The sequence below is a fragment of the Phoxinus phoxinus genome (assembly GCF_949152265.1).
Source record: "Phoxinus phoxinus genome assembly, chromosome: 19".
Lineage (NCBI taxonomy): Eukaryota > Metazoa > Chordata > Actinopteri > Cypriniformes > Leuciscidae > Phoxinus > Phoxinus phoxinus.
Genome location: NC_136894.1, coordinates 21,421,200 through 21,449,085, shown reverse-complemented (window position 1 = coordinate 21,449,085; position 27,886 = coordinate 21,421,200). Strand labels below are relative to the sequence as shown.

At 38.0% G+C, this 27,886-nt stretch overlaps 3 protein-coding genes across 12 annotated transcripts; all 3 read right to left on the bottom strand.

Moving 5' to 3' along the window:
- Positions 1-27,821, bottom strand: hoxa3a (homeobox A3a). Of its 10 annotated transcripts, XM_079589956.1 has the most exons (6): positions 27,443-27,821; positions 25,375-25,545; positions 19,164-19,275; positions 6,072-6,132; positions 2,249-2,807; positions 1-1,542 (listed from the first exon to the last, which is right to left on the bottom strand). In XM_079589956.1, the coding sequence occupies exons 5-6, from the start codon at positions 2,688-2,690 to the stop codon at positions 749-751; spliced, it is 1,236 nt and encodes a 411-aa protein (XP_079446082.1). In that variant the 5' UTR covers positions 2,691-2,807; positions 6,072-6,132; positions 19,164-19,275; positions 25,375-25,545; positions 27,443-27,821; the 3' UTR covers positions 1-748. The 10 variants fall into 10 exon arrangements, with proteins under 10 accessions (XP_079446082.1, XP_079446078.1, XP_079446083.1 ...); XM_079589952.1 differs by lacking the exon at positions 27,443-27,821 and having other exon boundaries at positions 25,375-25,798; XM_079589957.1 differs by lacking the exons at positions 25,375-25,545; positions 27,443-27,821 and adding an exon at positions 19,457-19,533.
- Positions 11,999-15,928, bottom strand: hoxa4a (homeobox A4a). The gene is made up of 2 exons (XM_079589965.1): positions 13,593-15,928; positions 11,999-13,107 (listed from the first exon to the last, which is right to left on the bottom strand). Exons 1-2 carry the CDS (start codon positions 14,002-14,004, stop codon positions 12,779-12,781), a joined length of 741 nt encoding a protein of 246 aa, XP_079446091.1. The 5' UTR covers positions 14,005-15,928; the 3' UTR covers positions 11,999-12,778.
- On the bottom strand, positions 19,899-22,211 carry hoxa5a (homeobox A5a). The gene is made up of 2 exons (XM_079589963.1): positions 21,449-22,211; positions 19,899-20,920 (listed from the first exon to the last, which is right to left on the bottom strand). Exons 1-2 carry the CDS (start codon positions 21,987-21,989, stop codon positions 20,670-20,672), a joined length of 792 nt encoding a protein of 263 aa, XP_079446089.1. The 5' UTR covers positions 21,990-22,211; the 3' UTR covers positions 19,899-20,669.
- Positions 27,822-27,886: the final 65 nt, after the last annotated feature.

Sequence of the window (27,886 nt, the reverse complement as noted above, 5' to 3'; positions counted from 1 at the left end):
TTAGTTTATTTTATTTCTTCAGAAGTGGAGCAGCATGGAATGTGTGACATCAAAGATTCGAACAAATAAAAAAGTATCTGATCGGATGTCTCTTTCGACTGTTTGAGCAAGACATGATTAACATTCGCAAACATTGATTAATATACGAACATACTGACCTTTGATAAACAGTCTTGCCTGTTAGCACTTGACAATATGTTTAAGCGCTGACATGACTGTGAAAAATCCCCGGATGCATTTTTCCTTTTACCTATTTCTGTATATCTGAAGGGTTTGGGCTACATAACACAAACAATCTACTGTCCATGGAAACAAATAAATACATTTCAAGGACTGAAAGAAACGAGCTCACGCTGTATAACAAAACTGTTGGAAAAAAAAAACATGTTCATATGCATCCTTCCTCAAGTCAAGTGCAAAATGCAAAACAGAAAAGAAATCGTGGACTATAGGGACAATTAAAAAACTTTAAAATCGAAATCAATTTAAATACATCATAAAACTGTGTTCTTATACCCTGTTTCAGATTAACTTAAAACAATTCAAATAGCCCTACATATATACCATGACATTTAGCCTACGGTTTAGGAACTTTAACTTATTTTTCTATATATGTAAAGTTGAACATAAAACAAGATCGTTTCAACTGAGGCTACGTCAGGAAAACTAACAAAATGGCAGAAAACGCAGTCAGAACGGGGACGCAAATGTGTGCCGTGGACGGGGAGAGAAATACATTGTATCAGCACTATAGATGCGTCAGTTTGGGCGCTTCCTGAATTCTTCCCTGAGAATAGTGCGGTGTAAGGTCTGTGAATGTGCATGGGTTTGGTTCGCACCCTCCTTGCTGATGGCTGTTTCCCATGGTGATAGCGCCATTGTAGTCTATATTGCCTTGAGGTGGATGGGGTAGATGTGTCAGGCCAAATACCGAGGCCCCCATACCTACCAAAGAATCCGAGTAGCCTCCACCGCCACTGACATAAACTGGGCTACCCTGCACTTGCGTTCCGTAATTGTTGTTGCCTTGAAGATGATGCGTGTCGTATTCAGGCGTGGCTGTGCCAGCCCCTGGATACCGCTTCTGAGGAGGCGGGCAGTTATTCAGAGGAGGTGGATATGACGTAGGCAGGCTATACGCATTAGGCTGGGGTTTGTTATACGATGCTGGAGAGGGTGAGTCGTAGGGCACGCTGTTAACCAGAGAATGCATTGAACTTAAATATGCAGTCCCACCCCCTCCTCCGCCACCAGATGACAGAGCAACGGGACTGTGAGGGGACTGTGCTCCAGGAGAGGGCATCATTCCAAGCCCCTTCTGGTCCTTTTTGTACTTCATCCTGCGATTCTGGAACCATATTTTAATCTGCCTTTCCGTAAGGTTGAGCAGATTTGCCATTTCCACTCGTCGCGGGCGGCAGAGGTAACGGTTGAAATGGAACTCCTTCTCCAGCTCTACGAGTTGAGCAGACGTGTATGCAGTACGAGCGCGCTTGGATGCGGCAGAACCTGGGGGACTCTTGTCTCCAGCGCAGCTCTCTACTGTTGAGGAAAAATGCAAAACGAAAAGCGTCATTGTGTATGTCCCACTAAATGGAGCTCACTGTAAATCATTCATCAATTAAAATATTATAGAGTAATCCTACCAGGATATCAATGGTAAAACAAGCACGATTACTGTATTGAAAACATAATTGCTTACTTCTTCGCAGCAGGTATATTCTACACATAGAATATTCTACACATAGAAGTATAGAAAAGTTTGTTGAAAAAAAAGTCTGTAGAAAAAAAGTAGAAAAGTCTGCTCCGGAAGTGGGGCAGAGCGAGAGTGCAATCACTAGGCAACTTGTTTTTTTTTTTACACAAATATGTTATGACTGAACTTTTCAGCACTTGTGTTTGCAACTCATAGTATAGTAATTATCAAATAAAATGGTTGCCTACAGAATGAAAGTAAAGCCGGTAGACATAGGCTGTGTGTGTGCACAGAAGCCTTTGAAATATGCTAAGCTCTGAATTGTCACTTGGAGCCAATTAAAAGTAGAAAATGCTAAATTCCATGTAGCATACAGATGCGTGTTGACATATTTTATATGACATTTATTTTAGTTGGCATCATAAGAAAGGAAAAAAACAAAACAAAAAACAGAAAGCTGCGAATACTCATCTAATATTAGATGGTATATGGCTCGTATGAATTTGCATCTTATGTTATAACATTTTATGTTTAGGCTATACATGTAATCACCTGAAATGGTACTACAGGATTTCTGCTTTGTGTTCTGACGGGATTCCTTCATCCACGGAAAAATGTGTTTCCTTGTAGCTGGCGTTGGAGGTGAGTGCCCAGGATTCTCGGTGGTGGTATCATTGCTCGGAATTTGATTCAGGGCACTAGGGGATGATGGCCCGGAAGGGGCAGTAGGGGGCTGGTTGTTATCGGGGATGTCTGGTACTGGGGCTTGTGTCCCGTTACTCCGTTGGCAGCCCTCGGAAATTTCATTGGGTTTGTGCAGAGCTGCAGAGCCACCAGGGGACTGCAGGGAGCAGGCCGGTCGATGGTACTCACTTTCCACATGAAGGGCCTGGAGATATTGCTGCTGATTGGCATCATAACCTAAACCGTTTGCGCTTTGATAGGGGAAGCCACTGTAAATTGCCGAGCCGTCGCAGTAGGTCGCTTTTTGCATCTCGCCGTTTCCCAATGTTTATTTCACTTTCTGACAAGGTCCTGACACCTTCGTAGAAGAACATTGGCTCAACGTAGTCACGTGACACCTCTTCGCCAATGGGCTCTACGGGTGAACCTACAGTGAGAGAAGATACGTTGAGCGGGTGAAATAAGGCCTATCCATCTTACTTTTCAAAGCTCAGTTGACACTGTGGCGAGACTGGGAGAGCCGGTCACCACTTACCTTATGGCCAGCTGCAACAATAGCCAACATAAGTGAAGAGAACTGAGAGCATGATAAAAACTGCTTGAATTATTAAACTTAATCACACTGTCCAATCAAAATAAGATAGGCTATATTCAATATTAACAGGTTAAAATAAATAAACAAATTAGCACATAACACTAATATTTCCTGTAAAAAAGAACATTGTGTTAATGTAAATGAGTAGTGTGAACCGACATAAAGTAGCCAATTAGGGCAATAAATAAGCAACAACCATTGCCGTGAATTTAATGCGACCTTTATTCCAACACGATCTCCTAGTAGGCCTACTGCGTATCTATAGCACGCATTGTGTTGGTCGTGCTATTTATACAGTCCAGAAATTACTTTTTGCGTGCTTGTGCTGAGTTGGTCTTAGATAGCATTTTAATTTTAATGTTTACTGTAAAAAATATGAATATATATATATTCTTAACAAAGGTCATTAATCAAGTTAATCTGTTCTTAAGTTCTTAAGGTGTTCCAGAACGTTTTAGTCTACATAAATTCAAGCCCCTGCGTGTATTGTTTGGGTTTGAAAGTTGTTACAAGAAACCTGAAAAACCGGGCAGACGCGCGTCTCCATAACCACACTGAACCCTTCCTCGCCGACCAAAAATAATGGTGTTAACTGGCATCAGTGGATGCACGAGGAGTCGTCAAGCCGGGAAAATGCTATCGCCATGCACGGCCCAGATCTGATGCAGAGCACGACAGTAACCACTGAAACGAATTACATTCGCCTGGTACAATGTTCAACTCCGAAGTTTGATAATTGAAAAGTTAACACCCTATTAAATATATCCCACAATTCGACACGTTATTATATAAGAAACAAAACGAAGATAAGATCACAAGAAAGAAAACCAAAAGAATCATGATCTACTTTGCGCACAATAGCTACAAATCATGTAGCCTAAATCATGGACTATTTCAGGAATTACATCGTTAATAATAACAAATAATACCAGCAACGATAATAATAATAAAATATACCAATACATTTCGGCTCAATAAAAAAAAAAAAAGGAAACAAGCGTTTTTTTTTTATTTTTTACAACCACCGATATAACTGTACTGAAATCAGGCCAAAATGCCATATCCTACATGAGACCACATAATTACATAAAACCAAACCAACAGGCCTCCTTATTTTCTAGATTAGCCATCCATGTTTGACTTCCAATAATTCACTCTCTGGCACTATCACAGGATAGCTAAAAGAAAAGCCACTAAAGCCACAATGCAGGAGACCCAGCTGCTGCACGGGAGGAATCTGGCTTGACTGTGAGTGAGTGTGTGTATGTGCGAGTATGAACTCTTCCTGAACCGAGATTTCAGTCGCGCGGTCATAAATCACAAACTCGCCATTTAACAGCCATGCGAGAACTCTGCCTCTGTCCCGCTTACCTTCCTCTCTGACGAGCAGCGCGCAGCACGGCGCGAGCTTCTCTCATTCAGCGGCAGAAATCGATCAAACAGCGGTCCAGGGTAAAGCTAAATCGGGAAGACAACAAAGCCAGAGCTGCACTTGCAGGAGTCATGGGACGTATCTGCAGTAAAGCTGCGACTCCGTCGCGCTCGAGGACTCAAATTCCTTCCTTCTGTCTTTTTCTCTTTTTGACGTAAATCAGTATAGCAGCCAGATAACGAAAGTTGTCTCGTGCGCCCTGGTCGTAAAGATTAAGCACCTTCACACATACACACATATTACATACTACTTAATGACCGCCTGTGTTCTCGGACCTATACTAAATGCCACCATGGGCTGCGCTCTAGTGAGTCTTTCGTGTACCACTAACGTGCACAAACTAGCACGTTAACACATACTCATGCACACCCCAGTGAACTCCCTCGAAACAGAGCGTCACCGTAGACAAGAAAAATTATGCAAATGAAGCGCCTTCTCAAGCACAGAAAGCTACTTTACTCCCCTGTGAACACAGTCAGGATGGAATACATACAACTTCACAAAATATTTATAACTAGCACCAGAACTAGACTATTTGTTGAAATTATGTCAAACCCAGTCGTAGCAACACTTTCAGCTATTAAAGCATTCAAAACTGCAATACAGGTATTATACTGAAAAAAATTAATTGCTAATTACTAATATAGGCTACAGTAATCACAAATTGTTTAAGGAGATTATAAATCACAGCAGCAAACAACCCAATAATCATAATAAAATTTTTTAATAATAAATAATAATAATACAAATAGCCTAGTAATAGTAATAGTTGTAGCAGTATGTAATAATAATATACTGCAACATTTCAATACACTATTTAACATTTAACAAAAAAATGGGTCACGAAGACTGAATCAAGGTCTATCGGCAATAAAAAGCAAAGGATGCTTCTTTTTTTTTGCTACACAGAAAAAGGTAATAAAACACCCGGACCTCCAAAGTAGCAGGAAGAAAAAAAGGGAGCCGCGAGCTGGGGACGGGAGGTTATGGATCAAACTCTTCTGCATACGAATGAATTACCAACATCAGCTTGTGTATTTTCTCGGTCAGACGCGAAGATTTATGTCCTTACGCAGCACGGCAGTAAACACAGAGGCAGATTCCTGTTCTCGCGCGGCCCACTGGGTTACAGATTGCCAAAACTAAAGAGAAAAGAGCGGGCGGCGTGGGTTGGTGAGTGGGATTTAAAAAATCGTTGTGTATGCGGTTTTCCTACAATTTCAGCATTTTGAACATTTGCACCATTGTTTCCTTTTTTCTTTCATTAAAACGATGACTAAGGGGTTTCATTAATGGCGCGGAAACCGATGAGACATAGATTAAATGATCGGTCGTTTTTGTCAAACATTTCAAATAAAAAATATTTTAAATCACTGCAATTTAACTTCTTATATTAGATGTGTCTCACAGCAAAGCATGTATTAATCCTTATGTTAATCCGTAGCCTTTTAAAAACATTTTCCTCACGTTAGCTGAAGAGCATTGAGTCCTTTATAATGACAATTGGACCATAGAAACGTGGCAAGAAAGAAATTATGTGTCTTCATTTTACATGTATAGCCTATAGTGTGTGCATGCGTGCATGTGTAAGCCTTTAAATAAATGGAATGATACTAAATAATATAGCAAGACATGGTAGTTGTGAAATGCAATTGAGAGCTCACCTTAAGCAAAACACAGTCTCTTGCAGGCTTAGTGATGGGACACATTCATTTATTTGGAGATCTACGACAAGAAATAAAAGTATTGTCAATTTTTTGTATTTTCTCATAACAATGCCTTTGTTTTGTGTTTTCTCATATCAACAAGAACCAGGAGAAATGTAAATAGTTGTTAATGTCAATGACACTTAACTAAACAATTCAGTGGGCGCACTGTGATACTCTCTAAATAAAATTAGATTAAACTCTCTTGTGTTTGCCACTCATTTATGTATTTTTATATTTTATTTTAAAATGAGTATGTAATTCAAAATAATTTAGACGATAACAACTTTTTTCTTTTCTTTTTTCTTTCAGCTGGGTTGCACTATATTTACTCTAAATCCATTTGCACTCATTTCGAATGGTTACTTTAACTTCAACTTATATCTGACACAAAGAGCGTACATAATTAACTGATATTAATAAAGAGTATTAGGCTACTACTGAAAACGATCTTGGTAACGTATCCTTAAGGTTTGCATAAACATGAAAAACAAACAAAAAAGCTAAAAAAAAAAAACATTAGTGCTGAATATCAATTTTAAAATGTAGGCCTATTATTGCTTTGCTAATGCAATTAATTACACTACTAATAGATCAAATGCATATAATAAAAATAGGTGGAAACCCCTAAGATTAACAGCACAAATAAATCAAATTAATGAATGCATTTTTACAGTTAAAGATAAATATTGATGCATGTGTGAAAATAAAAATGCATCATCATTAGGAATATCATAAGGAATAAAACACTCGGGCAAATGCATCGAGTTCTCCTCCATTGTGTTTCCTTCCGAGAGGATTTAGATCGAATAGTCATTAGCTCTCAAGCAGCGGCCGCCCTTAGTCCCCCAGCCCATAAATCAAGACTCGAGCGTCGTGACCTCGCGAGGCAGCGTGCTTCTGGATGATACTCCTTATATTATATCCTCGTTTCCCATGCGAGCTCCGCTACAATCCGGCCGCCACTGCTCTGTTGAGTTTTATTCGCTGTCTGGTGATTTATTCTTTCTGGGAAAACCCAGTTTACACACCCTCACAACCTAGAGAGCTTTACAGCCACGCACAAGTGTTGCCGATTTGAGTCCACGTGCAATACAAATATATTATCATGAATCATTCACACATTTAAAAAACAAAAAACTATAGGATAAAAATTAATAGTTTTATTCTGAAAAACAAAAAATAAATTAAATCATAATGGTGTGAGAGAAAATGTTTTTTGTTTTTTTTGGGGGCTGCAGACAAATTTTGAAATGTTTGAAATGTATTAGAAACTACATAATAGTCCATGAAGTACCATTTAGTTACATTTATATTAGGCTACATTTATATTTTATTATATACATGCAGACTAGTTATTGATAATAAACATTTGTTCCTCGGGATTTGTGAAATGAAGCAGATTCATTCTGATTTATATGACTTTAATAGCCTACATTTAATAATATTTAATACAAATTCAGTGTAAGTTTCTTAACATTTTTAAACAATATTAGTTTTGTAAAGTGTTGCTTAAAGCAATGTAACATTCGTGTAAATATTTGAAACACAAATAGATGTACATTTACGAGTGTAATGGTTGTTTCGGTGCCGGTTAAGTGATGAATAAAAGTTGATTCTTTAATATGCTCGAAGTTGAGTTTATTTGAATGATCTTGAGGTACTAGCTACTCTCTCCTGAGTTTATCCGCCATTGTACGGTAACTGACCTTCTCTTTGAGCCGCAAAAACTCACTAGAGTAATGAACAATCAACGGAAATACCTCAAAATAAAATCCATCCTCATGGTGCGCAGGGCTTTCTGTCTTTTTCTGTGTGGAAAAACATATCCGTTCATGACAGCTGTATAACATCATCCGCAAAACGTACCAGGCTCTTTCGTTCTTTTAATTTTTTTCTCTCTCTATCTCTCCGGCTTTCCAGCAAGTCCACAATGACCCAACCCCACTTTAGTAAAGTAGGCTAGCGCTATCAGCACAGCAGCAGACCGGGGTTCGCATGCCATCCACCCCCTTCATCATAATATCGCAACCATATTATGCGCCCCACTCACGTGACCCAGTGTCTATTAAAAAGGAAACCTTTTTTGATCAGTGAATCATTAATAGAGACTATTGTTGGGCCCCTTTGAGTAGGATCACAAAGATGGAAACGATGGAAGTCCTGTGCTTGGACTATAAGTCGAAATGTAAAATTCTAGTCTTTATTTTGGGCCTTTTTTTTACCAAAAGACCGCATCACAGATTAGCTGAAACGTTATGAGATTGTTTATCCGTTGCATGTGAGAACATTTGGTGTTTTTTGGGTTTGTGGGGTGTCCTAAAAGCATACCTCATAACATTATCAGTCTGCTTGTGTGTCAGTGTTACTTCCTAGGAAATACATGGATTCGCAGAGAACAAATTAAGTTCTTATTTCTTACTAATAATAAAATCAGATTTCCCCCCTCTCTGACTATCTATAAAAAAGGCACCATCCAAATTCTTGCTACCAACTAACTACATATATTAAAATCTAATACACCACTGTTATCCTGCTAAATAGCCAACCTGTAAAGAACTCGTGTGTGCAAGGTGGCCCTCTCTCGGTGATTACGGTGTATCAGTCAAACAAGACTGCGAATGGAAGTTCGTGTTATCAGCGGACCTACCAAGCATCTGCTCTCTCTGACCTTATAGAGTTTGCTCTTGTCAACTCTGCAGTACTAAAAATTACAAATGCGCTAATAGTGTATGTGTTAATACTAAGTTACTATTGTAGACATCATAAACTTTAGTTAGCCTACAAGAGTCATAATCGCTGTAAAGTTACATCTTTTTTTTCTTTTTTTTACAGGACGGTGATCTATCAAATCCATACCTCAACAAACAAAAGAAAGAAGACCCGTCCCGAAAAGAGGCCTACTCTTTACACCATTTGGTGCTTGTTTTCCGGCAGCAGAGTGTTTACTGAAAGCTCATCCACCAGACGTGGTGAAGCCTTAGACAATTAATCACCTCAGTCAGGCAGGACTGCTTCTCCCCCATGCACCGATGCTTTGTTCTCTCTAAAGCTATAACTTGAAGGAGTGCAAACTTTTTTTTCCAGATTTGAACATGAGCTGAACTTTGTTATCATTTTAACTCCATATTCATACAATAAGAATCTTTGGACAGAAGCCAGCGCAGTCCGCTTTTGAGTGAACAGTGCAAAGGCGATGCATATAATACGTCTTCATTTTGATGTAGCTGAGTTACTGATGTATGTGCTTTCAAGCGTGACTTATGAAAGTCAGATATTTTAAAGGAGTAAACCATTTTTAGTCGTACTTTTTTTTTAGGTGTAATCACCTGCCTGTTATAACTAGAAACCCTGGGGTGTTGCGAGACCCAACGCGAACCTGCTGATGTCCCTGGTGCTGTCTGTTTGCCTTGATACATATCAGCATGTCTCCATCCTACCCGAGCACCAAGTGCACTACGAACGCTTTAAAATAAGGTCAAAGCATAAGGGGTGCAAATATTCTTCGAATATTAAAAGGCCTATAATTTTGATAACATCACTTATTTTTATATGACTTTATTATTATTAAATGATTAACTGCATACAAGCATAAACATATTTCAACAATTTAGTGTGTTTTTTCCCCCCTTAACAAAGTGGCTTTAAAGAAGCCAACTACAGGCATGGCTGTATTTTCACTCTAAATGGATCGTGGAGAATCGCCAGGGGACAGAACAAATCTGTTCTCAATGCTGACATTTGGAGCTCTTCAAGCAAGCTAAGATTAGGCTACTACCACACGCAGACGAAGATAATAATTTTCCTTGGATTTACCGTGGTCATCATCAAAGCTAATAATGACGTACAGCTCAAAGCAGTTTGACCATGTTGCCAGTGAAAACGGCAATGATCTATGACCGCTTATTGAATGTAGCCTATGAGTTCGGATGACGTTGGTTGAATGTGAATGGAATAAAAAAAAAGTTGAAATATATACTTACGTTTCTTTGTATCCTGTGTTTTGTTCTTAATAGAAACAAGACATTGACACATACACAGTGAAATAATTGTGTGGCATACGAACAACACATTACTATTATCGTTAATGGTATACGTTGCACTGTTTACAATCGCCTTGTATATGAGTGGAAAACCACTAGGCCTACCACTAAAATAAGATTCACTATATAACGTTTGCAAATAAACTGACCATCTATAGCCTACTTGACCTCAAAAATCTCAATTATTTAGGGAAAAATTGCCATGATAATTGTTGGATAATGAGAAAAAGTTTAGTTCACATCAGTACAAACAACATCTGCATAACCTGTACTTCAAAGTTTAAACATGTTCTGCATAGTTTTTCATTCAAAATATTCGCTATATTTAAAAAAAGATTAGATTACTTACTCCAAAACCCGTTTTTGAAGACTGACCGGAAGAGGACCAGCTGGTCGGTTCTGAGAGGTCTGGCTAAGTCGACGGTCAACTGCGAAATGAAAAATCCTACCGAACCTCCTGTGTCTATTTCTAACCAAGATGTAGTCTATCTATTATTTAATAAGGTCATGTGAGCCAGTCAATTAAATTTTAAGCATGGTAGATTGAGAGGTGAGGTGCTAGTGTCATGATGGAAGTTTAAATTTCCTGTCTGTCAAGATCTGAATCAATGATGACGGACTGTGACTCTCGCTGCAGTTTAGGGGTTTTCTTTCGAAATCTGAATATTTATACAAACATGGTCATCTTTACTGATTTCCAAAGCCACAAACAGACCGCAACATATCATAAACATATCGTAAAAATACCAGCTACTGTTCAAATTCAAAATCCAATCTTGTCTCTGTGTAATATTAGTAGCCTATAATTAATAATTATATATTCTGGTGATAATTACACATACAAATTATGAGTGCACTTTAGATCCCTAAATTGGTATTCTTAAATGTCGATCATTCCTTTTAGTTTCTTCGATCTGTCTGTTTCATGTTGAAGTCTATTTCTTGTGTTTTCTATAATAAACCTTTTAGATTATCTTGTTCAATGGCGACACATTTAGAAGATTTGAACATTAAAGTAATATTTTGTCAAATATGGCACAAAGTAAACACAGAGCACGGGTTTGGTCTCCCCTAAATGTTCAAATAGGCCATTTTCAAGTTCCACTACTGCCCCATGCGTTTGAGAAATAAAAGGACCATGGTCTGTGAGGGTGCTGAATATGGCGAGGTCAGAGGTTAAGGGGTCGTACACAGTGCTTCAGTTTGATGATTGGACAGCTCATTTGTGTCCTTTGCTTGACCCCAGCGGTAGTTTACACCGGTAAGTAGCCTACTGTCCGTCTCTAATTTATTTCAATAGACTTCTATGGGGGAAAGAGTTAATGATATTTGTTATTTAAATAGCCTACATTTGGATTTTAGAAAGTGACTGCAAAAGAGATTTCGCTACAGTTAGGATCGAATTGAAAAATGTCTTTGTCCTGACAAATAAAAAGCAAAAAGATTGGGTACACAAACGAGGTCTGTTTGTATTGAAGATATCATTGAAATATAATAAGTGAAATCACGAATTAGTCAAATTTAAAACAAATGTATGGTATTTCATCACAATACCCTAACAGTTTGAATATTTAGAAAAAAATACTGCATTTAATCATATAATTCAACAAACAGCAATGGAAGCTCAGCTGTCGGAATTTTGTAACGTTTTATCGTATAAATTAGCTTGCAAAGGTGAATCTAAATATAACCATTAAAGCTTTTTAATTATTTTTATAAACAAAACCCCAAAATATTAGTCTACGTGAATAAATAAAAAACTCATATGTTTGGTGGAAAAGTAATTCGATTTGTGAAGTGCACCTTTTTATATAATGTTATAATGTCTTGAAAATCAAATTAGCAAACATAATACCTTGGTCTACACAGTATTGGTCTCGCAATATGCGTAATAAAAAATTCGGAGGCAAGCTTTTAGTCCAATGCGAAAATTTCCTTTCAGTGTTATATAAAAAGTTTTGTTTTTGGTATGGATTATAAAAATAATTGGAATAAAACGGTATTACGCCTCAGTCAACAGCTAAATAACAAAGGCCACCTTAGTCCTTTCTATGGATTAACCTAAAGGGATAATGCACAATAAAGTCATATTTATTATTTCCACGGGTAGCCTACAATTGCATACAGGCTTACTAAAACAACTTGACATCATTCACCAATATACAAATAACCAAATACACGAATATTCACAGCTTTGATGACGTAAATACACTTAACAATACTCTAAAATGTGTAACTAAGACAAATAAGATATCTACTCCAGGAAGATTGTTCCTATACTTGTGCCTTCATGTTAAAATGTCAGTTTGTACACGCGTCACTATAGCGTTGATCTTCACAAACAAGACTCGGTATGCCTCGGTTAAAGACAGAAAACGTAACGATCCATTGTCCAAGTTAAAGTACATTCTACTGTTGTTCCTTTAAGGGAGAAAAAAACTATTTTTACAGGAAGGATGTGATTTCCATCTCAAATCAGAGTGGAGGAAGAGGTTGGGAAGGCGAAGTTAGGTTGCCTCGTCGGACACTGAATAAAAAGTGACCCTGTGAAATTCCGATCCTAATACTGCAATGTGTTCTTCTTTCTTGTTCAGTTCCGTCTGTGTCGATTTGCTTCTAGCACTATAGGTTCGAGGAACACGGCGTGGGAAGCAGCGTTTGCTGCTGCTGCTGACTGGCATCCGTTTTCACGTGTTGGTTGGAGGGCGCAGAGCTCGAGGAGCGGATCTTTGTATTGGGCAGCTTGTGGTCTTTCTTCCACTTCATGCGGCGGTTCTGAAACCAGATTTTCACCTGACGCTCAGAAAGACACATAGTGTGTGCTATCTCCACTCGTCGACGTCGAGTCAGGTATCGGTTAAAGTGGAATTCTTTCTCAAGCTCAAGAGCCTGCTGTCGTGTGTAGGCGGTGCGAGACCTCTTGGGCACTCCTCCAGAGTAGCTGGCGGTCACTAAACACACAAACACACAACCAAGCAGGTGTTATTGACATTCTCAGGTATAAGTGAGATGCCGGATAATTAGTACACTTACTGAAATTTTCGAAGAGCACTAAACGAGAATATGAAACAATGGATAGGCGCGTCGTTCGCCGACGACAGAAGGCTATTCCATTCACACTCAGACTTGATGTAACTAATTTGGTAGCATTGCAACATGAGTCAAAGCCTATGGGAAAATAGCTCAATTAAAAGGCCTGTTTGGTGTGAATATGGTCATCGATAAACTTTCTTTTGATTCATAAGAAACAAAAGGCAAATGGCCCGGGCGGAACATCGAGGGAAATCAAATGTGCGAGAACTCCTTATCACCGGGATCTCGATGGCAGTAAATCCTCTAAATGAGCAATTACAACTGGGTATGTTCCCAACATGCCTTCCGACAAATGCCCTCCACAGGGCTCCTAGAGCTTTTATTGCCCGTGCACATTACTTACCAGTATTAACATGGACTTTTTTCATCCAGGGATACACCACCGGCTCTTTACCCTTCTGTGCGCCTGGGAGAGCCTCTGACACGAGGCTACAATCCTTGCTCGCAGTTGAACCAGCACAGCTCTCTGTGGTGAGGCGGGGTCCATGATTCTGCGGAACGGATTGAGGTTGCGCGTGATGACGGTCGGTGAAATCGTTGAGGCCGTTGGCTGACACATTACCGTAATCATAGCTCGGCTCTTGGTAGTTTGATCGCGGGTATGATGTCTCCTCGTGATGGGGGAAGCCCGCGTCTTTCTGCCGCTCATAATAATCAGAGGACACGGGCATGTATCCGTTCTGCTGATATTCCTCGCAGGGTGGGAAAGAAGGTTCGATGTAATTTGAATTGATCAAGTAGGAACTCATGATCATTAATTTGAAAAGTGCAACAATTCTAATTTTTATCGTGCTGTCGTTTTTCTGATCTCTCCAAAACCCACCTACTCCTCTGTCAAATGTACAAAGTTGGTCGGTCACGTGAGAAATGCGACCAATCAGCGCCTCCTGTGGGCATCGTGTAAACAAGCACCAATAGCAGGCCAGGCATCATCACAGCAAAAATGTGTTCGAGCGGTATGCGTCTCTTTTTGTTATCGAATTAAAATATGAGAAATTAATTCGATATAGTTACCATATACATTGAATAGAAAACGAAACAGCTGGCTGAATGTATGCGATCTATGTTAAAATGATATACAGTGATAAAGGATTGAGTGCAACAGAAGACGTGATTTATCACGAAAGCATCCCCTTCCAGTGTTAATGCCCTTTCTGATGACAAATGTACAAAAAGAAATCTCGTTTGTTGTGTACCACGACCTGCAGTTCTGTACCCTACAGGGACGTTCAAATTTCTATAGGTTCCCAAAAGAACCTTCAAGAAGGCCCATGCCATGACCACTTTCACAAAGCAACTAACACAGTGATAGTATGCACCTGTTAATGAATAGGACAAATACTATTTTCAAGCCAGCAACAGCATCAACCAATAATTTCACACGTCTTTTGTAACAGGTTTTACAGACACAATAAACGGACTTAGTTTTATGGGTTCTACCATTGGCATCGTCAATTATTACGAAATATTTGTGCAGTCAATAAAAACGAATGCATTCACGAGCCTTTTAGTTGCAAAAATTTGCATCTTTTGATTTTGACATTATTCTTAATAAAGAATTGGAATAAGAAAAACCCTCACATATGTCTTCATTAAAAGCAAAAATACATAAATGGCCTAGTCTAAATAAATAAATATGGCATTCTTTCACACACACACACACACACACACACACACACACACACACACACACACACACACACACACACACACACCCCTATATAGGCCTATAATTATTTTTTTACTAACTGTCCAGTTAAACTGGACAACTTAAAAATAACTTTTATGTTCTGCACAATAGCTTATATTCAACTATGTTTGAAGGTAGCCATTACTTAGTTGTATCAGTTGTGGACTATTTATTGCAGCAGGCTTTTACTATAATATACAGCAATAGCCTAGCAGTCTTGATGGAGTTATATTTGTATGAATGTTGCTTAAATGGTAATGAAAATACTTAAAAATCGTTATAATAATGGCTGCAATGTCACGTTTATGGTCTTGAAATATCTCTCTGGAACGCATCTCAATGTTAAGAAGTGTTAACTTAAAACTATAGGCTACAGATTTTAGTATATTTCCCCTTTCCTGTGAAATGCACAACAACGATTCTATTCCATAACTTTACAATATTTCTATTGGACTTGTTGAATTTCAATGTTTATATGAACACTAAAATATGAGAAGGCCTACCTTGTTTAAGTTCGTGAGCAAAATAATATTCCTGACATTGAAGCTGATAAGACTGCCCAGATAAACTAATATACAGAAACATCCCTCTTGCACAGGTAGTTCCACTGTAATGCTTCTTTATCCTTAATATTTCCATTTAGTGGTTCACCAGCCACCCCGAACGGAAAACTCCTGCTCAAGCATCCACGCAAGATTCTCGTTATTAGGACCCACCGCCTCAGAACCGCTCTGGCTACCTTTCTGTAGCTACACAGAGATAACTTCGGTTTGACCTCTCCGTGACTCAGCGTCCATTTCGTCCCTTATTAATCTTGTTCATTGACAGTCTTTGTTAAACAACAAGGCGTGCCCCGTGAAAAGGTGACATTTTCATATTTGTTAGACGCAGTGACCTTGCATTTACCCCGGCCTTGGACTTCATTTAGAACAGGGTCCTTATATAAATATATAATGCAACATTTATCATTAACTTAATTTTCAACTTCATTATAACAACATATTTAATAATAATAATAATAATGATAATAATAAGTGTTACTATTATTATAATAAATGTTATCATAAAGTAGTAGTATTTTATTTAACGTCTTGATAAAATAATATTTCTAACGTCTAAAAACTTTTACCCGCAAGGTTTTAACAAAAAAAGAAGAAAAAAGAAAGCAAAGGCTTTAGATAGGCTACCATGTCGTCTGTTATTCATTATAGCTACTTCACTCTATTGTGTAAAAAACTGGAGACCTAAAATCAAACACCAACACGCTGCAGTATTTACATATTTAAAGCAGGTAAAACAATAATGTATCAGAGGATCAGAAGAAAGAAAACCCTTATTATGGAGATTTAAATCTTACAACTATGTTATTCATTGATATATGAATCAAATATAAATAAGAGATATCGTGGTTAGTTGCCACATTTTTTACTCCAATGAATATCTATCTGAGTATTGAAAGTCAATTTCAGAAACGGCGTATGGTCATATTACATAGAATTATAAGTTGCCAATAAATGGACTATAAAGAAGCTTAAACATTAATCAAATTAACAGTGAATGAAACACGAAAAATATTTTAACACCTTCAGTTTTAACCCGTTAACAAAAATTATTGTATATTGTATATATTGCAATTTCCGATTTGAGGGCAGAATTCCAACATAAATATTCATTTTTATTGTTGTTTTGAACTTAAGTTGGCTGAAACCAAAATAAAATGAAATATATAAATAATATAAATCGTGAATATTTCAGTTATTGGACTTTAGACTCAAAACCTTATATTTACAGAGATCTCCGCAGTTTCTCCGTGTCACAACTAAAAGGGGAATTTTCGGCTATAGCAAGTGTCATCGGGTCTTCTGTAAACCGAAAACCTGAGGTAAGACCCGTAAATTAAGCTGTCTAAATGAATATAACATTGGACAAAATTATTCGAAATTACTTTCATTAAACAAATTTTGCCGATACAAATGTGTGTGATACAGCTAAATGAATCATCATATCATTATTACTATCACTAATGCCGTTTGTTGTTTAAAATTTCTGTAGGCTATTACACAATTATAGGCCTACTTAAGATTGTTTTTCAAAAAGGTCAGATATTGCACAAAATATAGCCTATGCATTCTTAAAAAGAAAAGAAAAAAAAAAGCACTTAATAGGCCTATTAAATGACCCAAAGACATCCAATAAAGATATTCAAAATTGAGGCTTTAGATATGAGACTAAAACAGAAATATAGAGAATTAAAACATATGGCGTCGATATCCAAAAGGAGATGGGGCTAAGTAGCCTACTAAATAAAATTATTTGTAAGACAATTCCAAGTCATTTTATTACAAATCTAAATACAATATTGGCCTATTTTATCCATATAACCGGTAAATAATGCTAGACAGATTATTTACCTATTTTTTTCCTTTTTTCTTTTATTTAATTAAACTAAACAAATGTTTGGTTTTCAAGAATCCAGACAAAGAGAAATCAACGCTTCAGAACAAAGAAATGCTCATTGCCTGAATATGATCAATCCTAAATGCAAATGTCCAGCAGAACTTTGAGTCATCAAATGCGATTTATTCAAAGGAAATTCACCAATCAAACCCCTTAATAAAACCTGAATGCTCAATCTCTGGCATAGGCGGAGGAGGTAGTCTCTTGGGGATGCTAACCCAGGGTCACCCAGCTTGCAGAGTTCATCGCGAGGTTAGACCAGAACTCACGGGATTCACAGCTATTCCATCTTTTGTGCCATTATAAAAGTGGCACGGCGCTCTACAAGAACAGATGACAGCTACTTGTTCTGCAGTAAACTTTTGACCCCGGCCCTCCCCCCTACCTTTAGAATCGCACTCTCTCGCTCTCTCAGACAAACAAGCACAAATAAACAGATGGACACAAACAAGCCTTCGAGCTCATCAACTTTCTTTTTCCCTTTCTCTCTCTCTCTCCCTCTCTTTCTATATATGCTATTGTTTCCCCAATGCACCTTTTATATCTTCCATTTATCATGACCCTTAATATTAGGCCAAATCTATTAATATGGCATCAAACAACCTTTATATCTGCAGACAGCTTGGCCTGCTGTAGCCATCAATTTCGTTCTGCTGATATCCATCCATGCTGTTAAGATTTGTGAACCATTTCTATTCTACTGAGAGTCTCTGCAATTAAAGGTGTGTGCAGGAGTTATTTTTCTTTCTCTTTCTCTCATTTCTATCCTTATATGGAAAAGGGGCGCCAATGCGGGTGACACTGAACTTGGCCAAAAGCGAGCTCTGCTGGTGGTTTACGGCGTGCGCACATTCATCTTCCTGCCGCCGCTGACCTCACGGTGAACCAGGAGCGAAGACATTTTTCTTCAGCACGTCTCTCTCCTTCATTGTCTATCGAATTCTGTCTATCTCCCACTCATTCTCACACATCGCTTTAAGAATGTGGAAGTTATATGCGCATTTTCTCATCTCATCTGCATTAACGTTTTTATTTTTCGACAATAGCCTACTGCGTTTTATGTGCCGTTAAGGTAAAATAAAACAACATTGCTGATCATGATAACGACAGTGTTCCTGAGCAGTAGTGTTGCTAGATTTCGTTGAATAATAATTACTCATTTTTAATCACAAGATTGTCAGTTGGTTAAAATATACAGACATATTAACAAATTATCCACATTGACAGTATAAAATGATCTTGCTAACAAACTAGGCAAAATAGCTTATATTTTTGCCATTATAGATAGATAGATAGATAGATAGATAGATAGATAGATAGATAGATAGATAGATAGATAGATAGATAGATAGATAGATAGATAGATAGATAGATAGATAGATAGATAGATAGATAGATAGAACAACTCCCTATCCTCTCTTTCAAAACTTTTAGGCAGGTCTGACAGGCGGTACATTTGTGCATTAACATCTAGCCTACCAAAAAGTTTTGAAGGGTGTGGCTGATATAGAGAAACTGACAAAAAAAGTTACCAAAAACGTCTTTACAATTCATAATTTTATGCAGTAGGAATGAAGCAATTATACAGTCTGTGAGCAATGTCCCCTATATCTGCCGGACAAGCAGGTCTTCACATACAAACCAACCCTCATTAACACAGTTGAAACTGAGTGCATTCATGTTCTGCTCATTGTTTCACTGAGGGCCTAAAGTAAATTATATCTCTTAACAGAACCGAAAAACCGAAACAAACCAACTTGAACTTACCAGGAACTGACTCTCGTCCACCCGAGTGAATCCGGTCGACGTGTTTCCAGTCCATAGCAAACTGGTGTGTCAATAGAAGTTGTGGTAAGCAGTCAATGAACACCTCTAAGGTCTGCAGAGAAAGAGAACGAAGCTCCACGTCAGTGCGATTAAACTTTATATGCGATATAGTGTCGACTCCCCAAAACCATAAAACTGACTTTAATTGCCACCACGTGACTGTTTTATGGCCAGTGAGCCTATCTGCCGTTTTACGATCTAATTCGTGGAGAAAACCTCATTATTTATCTTACCCGCCAATGTCACGGATCCAGAATGGCAAAGGGTCTAAAGTTTGCCGCTAAAACCCTTTTCAGATTTCCAGAGAAGAGAAGAGTGCGAGAGACTGGGCGTGGACGCACACTCATGTTGAGAAGTTGGCAAGGGGAACATAAGTACCCTTTCCACATTGGGTGAGTAAAGTAGTGATTAGTGCGTCTCATACCTGTTGAACCACTCAGACTTTTACAGAAATAAACAAATTGTAGAATTTGAAAATGTATTGCTACGTATTTTATTTAGGTTTAGAAAGTGGAAAAGCTGGGATTTTTGCAATTTAGGACTAATACTCACCCTTACATCAATAATCGAACAATTATGTGGCGCATTTTGTATTTGTATAGATTCACCTGTCTCTTTTATACACACACACACACACGATCCTGATAGGACAAACCTGACAAAAAAATTAGATCTAACATTTTCGGTAAAAACTTTATTATTATGAACATTGCATTTATCGTTGGCCACATTGTTTTCTGCACTTCCAGTTATCATTCAAATTTCACAAGAAGGTAAATTAAATAATTCTAGTTGAACAGTTCAGTAAAACACACAAACATATTCAAGTATAAAAATGAGGACACGACAAATATACGGACAAGTTTCAACATAACGATTTTATCAATACACAAAAATGACAGCAACACGAAAAAGAAACAGTCTTCTACTTCAGCTTTACAATTAATTAAATACAATCGATATTTAATATCGAATTAAAATAAATACATTAAATACCTACATCAATTTATATTTACAAACAGGAAACATAAAAAAACAACAACAAAACGCATTTAAGTTATGCTTCATTTAGCAAGAGTCAACAACTTCTACAGGTTGGCTTACCAAATGCACCAAACGTAAAGCATTTTTCGTCAAAACGTGTTATATTAATTGACACCTTTATGTGGCTTGTCTAAGACAATGCAAAGGTCTATCCACATTAGCAACATTACATGAAAACACAGAGGGGAATTGTTTGAATTACTACTATCATTATTATTCCGACAAAGGCCGCAGAACAGGGCGCAACACTCTCTCACGACCAGTGGAAAGTTCTTTTGTGAAAAGGGAAAAAACTTCATCCCCTTGTAAAACATACACTTAGACGTGTGCGCGCACCACACGTATTGAAACACTAACAGATTTAATTTATTCGTTATATGCACTTTTACAATATACACATTTTCAGGGCCGGTATCCGCTTCCTGCTGCCACCATATTCATACTCTTCAATTTGTTGTCCTTTTTCCATTTCATTCTGCGGTTTTGAAACCATATTTTGATTTGTCTCTCTGAGAGACACAGTGTGTGTGCAATCTCAATTCTTCGGCGACGGGTCAGGTACCGGTTGAAGTGGAACTCCTTCTCAAGCTCAAGTGTCTGGTAGCGTGTGTAGGCTGTCCTGGGCCTTTTCCCCTCCGGTCCGGTCAAATTGTCTGTTATACACAAAAGTGTGACATTTTCACTTTTATAATTTAATGTAGCCTACTATAATACATATCATCTAATCACAACAACACAAAACATGGTTGAAAGGACATGCCTCATCTTCAAAGTATGCGTGCATGGCACGCTCTCAATGACAGAAAGCATAACATTTAATTCGTCTTATTTCCTTAAATGATCGCAAATTAAATCAGATTTATAAAACGAATTTAATAGCACAGCCAATTCATTAATGGATAATAGACAGGGCAATTAATAATAGCTACAATTGGGTTCTTTCATTTTAATGAAATAAAATCTATTTTATATTATGTTCCGAGACATGGAGTCTGTAAACAACATGACAGCATGCTGAAGGTGACTTATTTCGATTTAACTGTCCAAAACCAAAGTAAACTACTTTATTTGCATTAGACGTCCCCAACTGAATTTGTGTAATTTGACAGAGGTTCATTCACACCTTATACTCCATCTTACTCCAACAAACATAAAAAAACAGAACTTTGTTTTCCATTTACCATGACTTAAATGAAGTTTTCGCATCCATGGATAAATCTGCGGCGCCTCGGATACATTCTGTGAAGCTGTCTGCGCACTTCCCGGCGCCTTTTCTTCCTCCATGGACGCTTTAGAGACGTCCTCGCGACTGAGAACCGTCCCGACGCTGTTGGTCGCAGAGCCAGCGGTGCTCGCTAGTGAGGTTTTCAGGGCGCGGTGTGACTGCTCGCTGACAGGAGAGTTGGCTAAGGATGAGCAGGGGAGAGGGTCAGAGGAAGTCTCGGCGCTGCTCGCGGTAACCGGTTGATTGTACCGGACAGACGTCGCAGTTGGACTGTCTGTGTAGCTTTGAGTTTGCTCACCAGATGAGAGAAAGTGTCCGGTGGTAGAGCGCCCGGTGCTGAGATCCATTCCATTGTAGCCGTAAGCATACCTGCCCGAATGCATGCCCGTAGAATCTCTGCATTGGCCACTAGAGCTGTGGTCTCCATAGTTATGTAAGGGATAGTCCGCGCCATTTGGATAGCGACCGCAAAATGAGTTCACAAAATAAGAGCTCATTGGTTGACAATTACCTTATAATTATTTTTAGTTACTACAACTACCTTGATGGAGGGAACAATGCTGCCGTCTGTGTTTGATTTGTATCTCTTGGTGGTTTTGAGCTTCTATTACACCCTTGCACAATTTATGATGAATTATGGAAATGAGTGAGACACAGACTTAATGCTCCCTTACGTAGGCTCCCAAATATGGGGTACGGCTTAGAGTCACGTGTTTTTGTTGACCAGTCGTAAATCCTATTCCGTGACCTCCAGCGGTAAACTCACGCGTAAGCAGGAAATCAGGGTGGAATTGTTTGGATACGGGAGCGCGCAACAAGAGTTTTGCCGAACTAGCTGTTGTTTGCCCCGCGAAAGATTGGAGCCGCGCGCCACCCTCTGGTTAAAAGCGGGACTACATAAACCATCAGACTGGAGGCGAGCACGCGATGGGGTCATTCAGAGGGTAACGACTCTGCGGTAGAAAAATTGTATCTGGTGAAACAATGCACCGTGACCTGCACACAAAACACGCACCAGAATGTCTAATGGATTCAGTAGATCCAAAGACAAATGCATCTAAAGGTTTGAAATAAAGAACCGACAAGGATATTAAATATAATACCAAAGGATACCATTCTTAGGTCTATAGCTAGCATAGCCTACCTACTTAAAATAATAGCCTAAGGAATATAAGGAAAATAAACAGTGGTTTATCAAATAAAGAGTTTGTGTAATACGAATATGTATCAAGTAGACCACACGCTCTTATATTATCTAATTTTAACAAATGGTGCATGATCATAATTAATAGGCTAGCTTATATTATAAAACAAGAACATGGAAATTGTCAAATAGCCTTGAGCTGTGTGTGTGTGTGTGTGTGTGTGTGTGTGTGTGTGTGTGTGTGTGTGTGTGTGTGTGTGTGTGTGTGGTCCATCATGCTCAAAGATGGCAATACAATCATTTTTGACCTTGTGCCGTTGACCTTTTTTTGGTTCCTATGAGGGAACAAGCTTATAAATCATACAGAATTATATTTTTGGAAAATCGAAAATAGCACAGCTTTCTCTAATGGGGTTTAGGGGTAGGGTAAGTGTAGGGGGATAGAATATACATAAAGACCACTGCTGAATTAAAATGTTTAATTATTCTTTTAATACTGTTAATTGATGGCCATCTGGTCTGGTTAAATTAAATTCACTTACATTTACTTTTTGTTGTTTGTATGCCAACTGTGATTCTATGAAGTCCGTGTTATTATGCAGCAAACTTACTTTCCCTATGGGGACAGATAAAACTGACCACTGATTTTTCAAATATGCTGCCCAATGGCTTCAGAGGGAAAATTGAACTAATATAGCTATATAGCTACAATATAGGGAATAAGCACATTCACGAAATGACAGTTTATTTGATGCTGCAAAAGGAGAACTTTCATAGAAAATGAATAGGCTACGTGTTTTCTACCGGTTTCCTTAACAAGCTGCTAATACCAACATGCAGGAATAACATTAGCAGGATCTTATGATGATGAAAAGAGCAAAGCGGTGACAAAGTAGATTGCCCTTTTATGCTTTTTGTAACATTGTAACCTCGTAATTAACGATGCACGGCACTAGTGCTATATGTCGTTATAATTCACCTAAAAAACAACTTGTCTTCTCCGCAGCTGCTGGTTCTGCATTATATAAAACCGTATTTAGGCCTCCTTTGACAAAATGACAAACAACTGCAGTGCTGAGATATTCATATTCGCTTAAGTTTCGGCTAGTTCAGCATCTTAAGATCGTAGACATCAAGCAATCTACTTACTGGTTTTACGGTGCTCGTCGTATGATTACGCACGAATATAGTTCGACCTTGAGGTCGAGATTCGTTAAAACACATTGTTTTGTCTTTGGCTGAACTTCGGATTAATTTAGCTAGCTTCAATAATAATGGAAATGTGGTGATAAAGATTAACTGTGAAATGTGGCGTGAAACTGTATAAAACTCAATAATAATAATAGCCTAAGTAATAATAATAATAATAATCATTTAAATATACTTAGGCCTATTTACATTGTATGTTTATTTTAGGCTATACTTGTTCTTCCGAAATTCAACATGCAAATTGTGACATTGTGGTAACACAAGATGCCTGCACATTCTGGCTATTCGAATAGGATAGATCCAGATGTTTCAGGCAACCCGACACAAGACCGTTCTCTGTATAAATGTAATGCTGTTACTGCTATGAAAAGTAATGTTTTTGAGCTGTATGCCGTTTCACTTCACATTTCAGTATGTTACACTGTAACAGCTTGAACAAGTGAACTTAAACCACTTGCTTGTGCAGCCAGTGAAGTAGATCACCATCTAGTGGTGGTTTTGATGTAACCATTATTTACCTCGTCATTCGTTCACAATTGAAGAGTTGTAGAATTATGCATATATCTTATGAATTGTCTTCGTTTGTAATAATAGATTGGGAAAAATTAAACATCCTATAGGTTCCATTTCCAATTAGGATAAATGCTATAGCTCTTCAACTCGTTTTGGGGAGATTATTACGCTTTGCTTGCATTGTTAACGTATAGGCTACTGAAATAAAAAAATAAACAATTAATATGAAATAAAATTAAAATAAAAATAAAATCTGAAACATTTAAAAGTAGGCTACCATTATAGTCTACCCATAGTATTGTACGAAGGCTAATCCGTTTTTTATTGAGGTGTAATTTTGCGGTTGTCCTACAGGTGACGGCATGTAGGCTATGCCTATATCATTATGTCTAGGCTACTTTAGCACTCGTACGACGATTTTCAAAAGTCCTAATGATAATAGCTTTTAATTAGCCTACTGTATTTCTAATGTATTAGGATATTCGTATTAGCCTTCCGTTGAAATACCTGAGACTTATTTTTAAGAACATGATCAATCTGATTAATTAACCTACTATTAAATTATTACAATAATTATTACTTAAAACCTCAAACTTTTCTGAAACGAGGACCACACCACATTTCTTGCCTTAACATGAATTATTACGCAAAATAACATAGGCTACTGAAAAGCAGGCTCTTATTCGAATACAAATAGCTTATGTAAACTTACTCCAAATAGGAAAATAATAATAAGCTATTCTTATCAAGTTTTTATCAAGACATGCCGCAAGACATTTTTTTCAACGTTTAGGCTACGGGCTACTGCAGTCAAATGACATACCCAACAGTTTTTAAGGAACAGCAGACATCATCTTGTCGTGGACAACAAACAACAACACAGCAGCCGCAAACAACAATAGCATCATCCAGAACAACGTCAACAACAAACCTCATTTTAAAATTTCCACAAAATATGTGCAATATTAGCTACATCAAAATCAGTTCGATAGTACAAAAACAACCCAAGTCCTTACCGTTCAGAGTGTCTGTTGGTCGACGAAGGCAAGAATCAAAAGCTGATTGAAATATACTTCACAGATTTTCGGAAAGCTTCTCTATCATGCCACAGTGTGCCAAACAGGATGAGCAGTTTTCTCTTTTCCGTCAGTCAATGCTCTCTTTGATGGCAGAATGTAGAATATTACCTCGAAATTGAAAGACAAGAAAATCACAACGACGAAATTGTGTGTAAAAGCAGAGGTAAAAGAATGCTAGACAAAGCAAGGTCAGAAGAAGTATGCTGCTCTATTTTGGGTAGGGATACATTCACATAAAAAGTTAACGTTCATGTGGCCTCAGGCACGTGACCAACGTGGCAGCCAATAGGAGCTAGCGGCAGCTCATAAAGTTGTATGGCAAAGTAGTAAATTTTCATAAACAACAACAGATTTATAGCTTCTCCAGGGAATAGGACAGAGGTGGGGGCTGGGAAAGCAATGTTTTCAGCCAGGCGCCATTTTACAGAGAGGAGGAGCTCACAGGAAAAGTAGCCTAAACTCTAAACACGTAGGCCTATCCGCAGTAGCTACAGTAGGCTATATTAACAACTTTGTTTAATCAATTGTTGAAATTGTCATATTGCTATTAATTTAACCATATAGACACCGATTTATTATTATTAATAATAAAATAATTTATTTATTAAAATAAAATAAAAGTAAACACATTTTGAAATCATAACGGAAACATAAGGATTTAAAATAATCCAAATATTGTGGAGGATAACAGATATATTCAGGTGTTTTTAAAAGAGAAAATAGAAGGGACCAACATAAATACATAATTTATAATATAATTTAACACATAGGCATGTCCAATTCAATTAGGGTAGCTATAGGTGCAGGGTTACAAGAGAAAAGGTGAGAAGATTTTGTATTATTTAATGGAAAAACCATTGTGCAGCGCAGTTGTTAAGTTTCCTTTATGCTCCCAGATTTTAGAAAATTCATATGGATGTTAACAGAGCAATAAAGAAGACGAGTTAACGCGTTAATTCTTAAATTGTGACCATTTGACTTAGGCTATATGAATGACTAACTGAAGGTGTTGCGACAAAAGCATCAAAATATGCAACACGATCTCATGAAAGTGCGTATACCACGAATGATATTTCTCGTGCCATTTATACGCCCCAAAAAAAATTTTCTTCGTGCATATGCTACGCACTGCAACCTTAGCGGTGGGGAGTGCGTGCATATTAGTAGCCTACACGCCATAAAGTGCGTATCATATGCACGCGAAAACTGCGTAGGCCTATCGCACGCAAAAACTATTTTTGGTGAGAAATAACATTCATGGTATAGATACGCACTTTCATGAGATGCTTCACATTTGGCGTTGGGTTGGGCTTTGTGAAGTAGCCTACCGCAGGTTGGTGGGTGTCATGTTGTTGGCCTGTCACCTTGTCAATACAAAATGATCGAAATTTTACGTAAAATGCGTAAATACGTAAAATAATCTAAACATTTCTAGATTTAATCATTTTAATCTGCACGATTACTACAAAGAGAGACACTCACTCTTTAGCCTTGTATTAGGGTGTCATGATCATATCATCGCTCCTAACTAATGAAAATAATTCTTGGTTTTGTGTTAATAGATTAATTAGCCTATATTAGGCCAGGCCTACAGTTTAAAAGTGTATATGCCTGTAAGCTGTAAATAGCCTAGTAGTTATTCGATTATAATGTAGCCCTCTGTTGCAGTAAGCTATAAGGCACAATAACATCGGAGATAGAATAGTTTCTTTAACCGAGTAGCCTATGCTATAAATCTTGCAAGCAGACACAAAGAGAGAAATCAATTATGCAACCAGATACGCATAGGAGATCCTCTAAATTAAGACACACTGAGTAATTAATTTATTACCACAGAGCCAAGACATTAAAACGTTTACGACTTCACACATGCATGAACAGCTGCATCGGCGGCTTTGGGTATGCAGTTACAGGACACGACTCCGAAGCTTCTGACACAATAATATAAGAAAACCTGCACAAGATAGACTGTACAATCTGTCTCAAACAAAAGTGAAAGTCATACCTTGCGTTCTCATTTGAAGATACACATCCGACTGGTCCGTGCCATATGAATTTGGGGCGGGATATATCCAAGTTCCTTTCTAAATCCCCGATGAGCCACAGCTTGGCCATGTCATGTGTAAGTAACATTTTAGAAAGTAATTTCCTCCTCCTGTATAGACGACCATTTGTTTTACACAAAGCAACATTTCTGGCCAGTGCTGAAGAAGAAGAGTGAGTGAGTGCGCGCTGCCCATGCCTGTGACAAATATTCCAATTTAATTCAAATTCATATTTTTTCATCGTGCAGAATTGTTGAGCAGGAATCCTTGCTGTCGTTTTTACGAGCCAGGGTGATATACAATCCCATTACAGCCAGAGTTCATATTAAATACCACTTCACTGGCATTGGGTCCATGAAGTCACATGATTACTTCGCAAGCACTTAAACAGCCAATAAGCATTG